At 41.8% G+C, this 6,273-nt stretch overlaps 1 protein-coding gene across 2 annotated transcripts; it reads right to left on the bottom strand.

The window, feature by feature from the left end:
- Positions 1-1,398: 1,398 nt before the first annotated feature.
- LOC113201702 (E3 ubiquitin-protein ligase RNF115) lies at positions 1,399-5,253 on the bottom strand. Of its 2 annotated transcripts, none has more exons than XM_026415539.2 (8): positions 5,058-5,253; positions 4,460-4,576; positions 4,260-4,366; positions 4,047-4,172; positions 3,802-3,962; positions 3,564-3,679; positions 3,289-3,479; positions 1,399-3,212 (listed from the first exon to the last, which is right to left on the bottom strand). In XM_026415539.2, the coding sequence occupies exons 1-8, from the start codon at positions 5,133-5,135 to the stop codon at positions 3,026-3,028; spliced, it is 1,083 nt and encodes a 360-aa protein (XP_026271324.1). In that variant the 5' UTR covers positions 5,136-5,253; the 3' UTR covers positions 1,399-3,025. The 2 variants fall into 2 exon arrangements, with proteins under 2 accessions (XP_026271324.1, XP_052129798.1); XM_052273838.1 differs by lacking the exon at positions 5,058-5,253 and adding an exon at positions 4,694-4,726.
- Positions 5,254-6,273: the final 1,020 nt, after the last annotated feature.

Here is a 6,273-nt window from a genome sequence, read left to right as displayed (position 1 = left end):
GCGGTATGCAACTGATAAGAAGGGATCGGGTGACCGAGACATCCGGTAACCTGTAACCGCCGGCCGTGGTGTGCCCCTGGCAGGGGCAGGGTAGGCAACCTGTGACCGTGGGCCCGTTATACTACTCGCGCCTAACGAGGGAGCAGGGGTGGCGACGCGACCCCGCGCATCAGAGGGGAGGGAAGGGGTGGCAGCGGGCGCTATGACGTCAAAATGATGTCATAACGTGACGCAAAATGTCTTCGGTCTTCCGGGAGACAATTTCGCCTCTACGCCGCCCTATGCTGGTGATGTTAATTTCGTTCCAATATTGCCATAGAACTATGTGTGCCACAGACATGCGGTTTTTTGCGTGTTGTAGTACTTTTTTAAGATCTACTTCCCCATTTGAAAACGCCCACAAGGCCGGCCTACACCGGGCGGCTTCGTGTGGCTGGTTGGTCATGTTTCGGTCATTTGTGTCCGGGGATATGACGGGCCGGCCGGGCATCGGGATGTGGCGCGGCGCCACAATCGCGGGAGGCAGCGCCGCTCCTCTCCGTCCCGCCACAAAAGGCCCCACCGAGAGAAGAAAACCGAATAGTCTGATGAGAGAGCCCGGAGCTGCACAGCGACCAATCCGGTATACAGACCACACCGGGGTGAGAGGGAGGCCCTGCTCGGCCCAGGCGGCCCTGCCGGACCCGCGGCCCGAGAGAAAGGGGATAGGAAAATGAGGGAAACAATGGCCGCGATGCTTATTGTCTTGCGGTCCATCCGTCACCAGACCTGCTTTGCTTTGGCTTTTACTTCGGGCTGCGCCTGGGCTGCGGTGGTGCGGCCGGTGGCTGGAGCAGCTCCCCCCCACCCCCTTAAGGCCCCGGAGGAAATGAATGATGAAGAGGATGACGGCAAAGAAGAGCTCCTGCTCTGACTCCACTTTTCATCTTTTCTCAGTAATTCGATGCGCCAGGTCTTGGATAAAGTAGGGGTGGTCGTCCACCAGCCTCCCGCAGCGCACTCGGCAGCGATACCCTACGACCCCAGAGACTCTAGAGGCAGATCAACCCCTTTGAAGCTGCTAGCGACGATGTGGTGGTGGTTAGGTAGATGTCGTGGGCACGCCCACGATAACCAGGAATGAGAGAAAACCACGATTTGAGTCTGCGATGACAATGGCACACATGTTGGTCCGCCCCTAGTAGGATACTCACCTTGCAGTTTCGTGCAGTGAAAATACCCCATGTGCCCAGAGGAATCCACGAGCGCGAATACTCCATGCTGCGCCTCAACAGCCCCTACACGGTTTGAAGAAGTTCCTGAAATAAAGATTTTCTAATAAATAAATTTTGAAAGTGAACTGATAATTTAACCAATGACAAGATGAAAAGTTGTAAAACACAAAATAGAGTAAAGCACTTTGTTAGCAGACAGTTTTAATCACAACTTAAAATCACCCTTAAAATTCAGAATGCGTTTCATATTTTAGAAAAAAAAGTTAACAGAACCTGCATTGAATAAATGCTGCTGCAATGAAATTATCTCCTAGGACTAAAAATGCCTATCAGGAACATTGAACAACCTACCACTCACTCGCAATAGGTTTTTTAAAGTGATTGTTAGGGACTCCACACGTACCGGCATTTGTTATGAGGTGGTGTCAAACAAAAACAAAAGAAGGAAAAACAATAAAACAATACAGATGTGATAAAACACAGGATACCTATAGCTATTAGCAAATATTACAATTACTTTCTAGCTTTTATATTCAGGTCCTCATGCATATCACAAACCAATTGTTTGTACTTACAATCCTACAAATCATCTCAGTCTGCAGTACTTTCTAAAAGTATATTGCAATAATTTTATCACCCAGTAATAATAGGATACAATGATTAAAAATGTGTTATGCAGCATGAAAATTTCTTTAGTTTATCCAACACCATCCATTCCTAAATGGTACTTGAAAATGAATACCAGTGATCAGTATTTTCCTCCAAAGACAGTTAACAGCACCTCATAAAAGAATATTGCTAGGCCACAAAATAGTGGCAAAAAAATTACAATATACTAACCCCTGTGATAGCCGTGGTAGTAAGGCAATAAATAACAGAATGCAGCAAAGGGAGTTTCAAATGGAATGGAAATACATACCTATACATAGAACTCGCAAGCTTTCCCGCCAAATTCAAAAGCATACAATAAATGTAAAATTTTTATCAGAACAGGGGTTTTGAGATATAACCGGCCACCATCTGGCAAATTTTAACCCTCTTAAATATGTTTTTCATAGCTTCTTATAAGCAAATTATTGTGACAACACAAAAATATGAAGTAGTGCTATGAAAGACATAACTGTCTTAACACAAGTTGTGACCAATAGGTGATTTTTGATAACTTTGTCAGACAAGCTATCAATATTTGAAATTGCAATGTCAATTTATCACAAAATAAATAAAACACAGACAGAAGTCACAATGTAAATACCCTTTACTGCGCAATGAAACTGCACTTAAGGAAAATTTCCAAATTATCATGTGCTTACAACAGAAACGCTTTTACAGAAGACTGTTTTGCATATGGGACAAATCATACTTCCCTCAGTTCCCCATTTTCATTTTATCCATAAAGTATACTCCTGCAAGGTTCAGTAAGAAAAGAAGAAAAAAGAAAAGAAATAACATTTATCCTGAATAGATGTCATTCATCAATCATTTGTATCTTTTCTCTCTTGTAAATAATAATTTAGTACAACACTAAGACAGGGTAGAATTTAATATTCCTAGAAACTGAAGGTTGAGTTTAGAGAGGATATTTAAACCAAAACTGTAATCTGACCAGCAGAGTAAAGAGAACCTAATGTTATTTATTTCCCTTTATCAACAAGAAAGAGGATGCAACAGGACAGCCCTTTCTATAATTTACCATCTGAAAATGCCAAATGAAAGTCAGCAGAGTGCAGAAGAAAACAGAGTTGAAACAACCACACACAGTAAGTTACAATCTGTGAGGGACACAATGGTGTTACAAATTTACATAAATTAACCTAATCCACATCCATGTCTTGAAGACCACCATTGCTATTGCTACTGCTACTTCCTGTACTCGGACTGCTGGTATCGGCCGAGGAGGTCTCACTGGATGAACTTGTACTGGCAGCTGCGGGATCAGTCTGCATTGCTGAAGAAGTGAGTCCACTTCCACTTGAAAGAGTGCCTAACCTTATACCATACCTAAAGAAGGGAATATATTATAATAAAGAATTTTCAGTGCAGAAAGGGATAAAGATTTTTAAGTTCTTAGCTTTACCTGGACCTTAGTTCCTCCATTTGTCGATTAATTTGACGCATCTGGTTGACTCGGCTTTGTGATGCAGCTGCCTCTAAAGGATTGAGTTGTGCTGCAAGATTTCTTAGTGGATCTCTTCGCCCACCATCATCTGTTGAAGACTGTTCTGCTTCCGAGCTCAAGGGCTTTCGGCAAACTGGACATGTGCCATGCTGAAAGAGAGCAGAATTTTAAAATTGTACAATTATAATTTTGGTAAGGTTTTACAATAAGGCAAATTTCTCTACTCCTCTTACCAATTCTAGCCATGGGATGATACAACCTTCATGGTAAACATGGGTGCACACCAGCTGACGCACAGGCTCATCTACTTTGAAATTCTCCCAACAAACTGAGCATTGAAGAGATTTATCTGTAAATTAAAGATAAGGATTTAAAAATTAATTTACCTTCCAATTACATTTGACTGTTGGGGTAAGAGCTGAAAGTCATTTTAATTACACAGAATGTAACTAGCTAAAACATGTTACTTACCAACTTGCTCCTGAGAAATAGTGACAACAGGTATTTCTGAAATTTTCTCCTTGGTCAGAGGTGGAGGTCCAGTTGATTCAATCTGATTAAGCAATTGTGTAACAATGGCATCAAAGCCTTCTCGGCCCCAAGCATAGTCCCCAGGGTTACCAACAAACATTCTGAAAGCATTAAATTTAACTTCTAGATACATGCTAAACTTAAAAGTAGGATCAATGTACTAAAAGAATTATTGAATAACTTACTCAGGCCCAAACCCACCAGCACGCCCCGCTGCTAAATTACTATGAGCATGGGCACCCAAATCACCATTTAAATTCATCACAAATAGATGCATTAGATTTTCAAAGGTATGTCGGGATCTGTTATTTCTGAAATACAGGTATTTCAATCATAAGTAATAATGCTGGTACATGAATTATCACCCTGAGCAAACAGCTACTTAATTAATACTCTACCTTCCCGGGCGCCGTTCACCCTCTCTGCCCCGACGCCCTCTTGTGGTCCTCCGATTGTCAACTAGTGGGTCTCCGTTCATACCCATCAGGAAAACATCATTAAGGATCTATAAAGACAATTCATGGGAGGATTAAGAAGTAACATGTGAATGTTGCAGAGTAAAACAGCAATTACGAAAATATTGTTTTCCCCATCTAACCTCCCATGGTTGCATTACATCTATATCCTCTTCACTTTCATCTCCTTGATCAACAGCCGGAGATGATCCATCTAATGCTTCTATAAATCCTGAACAACATCGTGGGCATGTGTAATCCTGTAAAAAAAAAATAAAAAGAAGAGTTAGTTAGAGTAACATTGAAGTTTTAAAAGAAAATTTCAGGCTGACAACTATTTTGCACGAATGTGGAAAATTAAGTCTGACATAACCTACAGAATATGGGCATAACATTACTCAAAGAAAATATGTTGTCAGATATTTTTTCTTAAATTTTTGTGTAGTTAAAAACTGAATGTACTTAAAAATTTGAAGATATATTTCTAATGAAAATAAGAATAGCACTGAGACACTTTAAGGGTTATCAAGGCTACTCCTCACAAAGGGAGGAGCCTATCACATGATATGACCAACAACTTTGAGATAAGCGGAAAAATTGTCTCTTTAATCAGCAAAAATAAGATGAAAATATTTTACACAACACACTGTATTTGATACAAAATATTCAGGGAGTAAATAGGAGTCCAATTTAAGGTAGAGGCTTGTGTATAAATAGACCTGATAATACAAGTTTTCTTACCGGTAAAACACTAGCAATTTCAAGACTGCATTTGTGGCAGAAAAATCGATGTGGGTCCTCAACAACTGCCTCAGCCATCGCTAACGTTAATCCTTTTCTAGGCGTAAAAGATTGTTGCAAACATTACAAACTTTGAGATGGTGATAAAGGTGATAGCTGACTGCTAGCCCAAATCCCAAAATGGTAACGGAGTATCGCGTTCGATATATCTTTCTCTAGTCGAGAGTGTCACATTGACCAACTTCTGTAACTTGCTTTTGTTTCTTTTATTGCAATGAAAACCCTTAAAAACATTCAACGAAAACAGTACATATATTTTGAAAGTGTTCACAAGGTAACGTAAACGTTTGATTTTCAATTCAATGTAATTTGGCGTGACAGAGTTAAAATATTTCATATCATAAGGTTGGTGAGTCATGACGTGGAATGTCTTCATTTCTCAATGTTTTTGTTCCATATTCTAAGCTGTAAAGTACTCGTAAGGAACGAAACAACGAAAAGCACACGGCGAGTAATTGAAAATGAAGCTCCCCAAACGATAAACAGCTAATAAAATGTTCACGAAAGAGCTGTCAAACTGACGAAATACCTTGACGTCGCAGGGACAGTGCTGCTGCGAACGGCTGTGTCTCGAAGCTCATCGCGAGTCTGGGGAGGCGCGAATTTTCGAACCTGCACGTCCTCATGATGTAGCACGAGGAGGGCACGAGCGTCATGTATTTTATCTGTGTTTATTGTTTATCGTGGTTTAATCAACATATCTGAGGGTGTTCACAATTAATTTCAATACGAGTCCCGCACTTTCATTTTAACGAAAGAAATGCGACGATTTTCAAACCGTTTTGTCCAGAACGACTGAAGTAAGATGAAAGGAAGAAGCTTCTTCACGAACATAGCGTCCGGCCAATCTATTTATAGAGTTCATGAAGCACTTTCTATCTTTCTTCTTACTTCTCCCGTTCTGGACAAACGGTTACCACCCGTCAGACACCATGAGTGGTGTAGGTACTTGCCAACTCTGCCGCTCCTTCCTTACGAAGAGTGCATATGGTGCGGTGCGACACGTCCCGTCCCGGTGGCAAATCATCCACGGCAGAATCCCACGGTGACGGAGCACGAGTGTTGCCTGGAGCCGGACCGACTTGGTCGCCTACGTGACTCCGAGGTGCCCCCGTGGGCATTCCCTCTCCCCCAGCAGTGAGTGAGACAGGGCCAC

This window comes from Frankliniella occidentalis, unplaced genomic scaffold, assembly GCF_000697945.3.
Source record: "Frankliniella occidentalis isolate FOCC.00 unplaced genomic scaffold, Focc_3.1 Scaffold305, whole genome shotgun sequence".
NCBI lineage: Eukaryota > Metazoa > Arthropoda > Insecta > Thysanoptera > Thripidae > Frankliniella > Frankliniella occidentalis.
Note: the sequence above shows the minus strand (reverse complement) of the source record. Positions and strands in the feature narration are given on the sequence as shown.

Bases quoted from the DNA above. Each gene is read 5' to 3' on its own strand.
- LOC113201702 (XM_026415539.2), bottom strand. From the start codon at position 5,135: ATGGCTGAGGCAGTTGTTGAGGACCCACATCGATTTTTCTGCCACAAA. The intron at 4,577-5,057 runs GTAAGAAAACTT...TTTTTTTTACAG, and splicing joins AAATTGCTAGTGTTTTACCG to GATTACACATGCCCACGATG. The intron at 3,213-3,288 runs GTAAAGCTAAGA...TCCCTTCTTTAG, and splicing joins ATGGAGGAACTAAGGTCCAG to GTATGGTATAAGGTTAGGCA.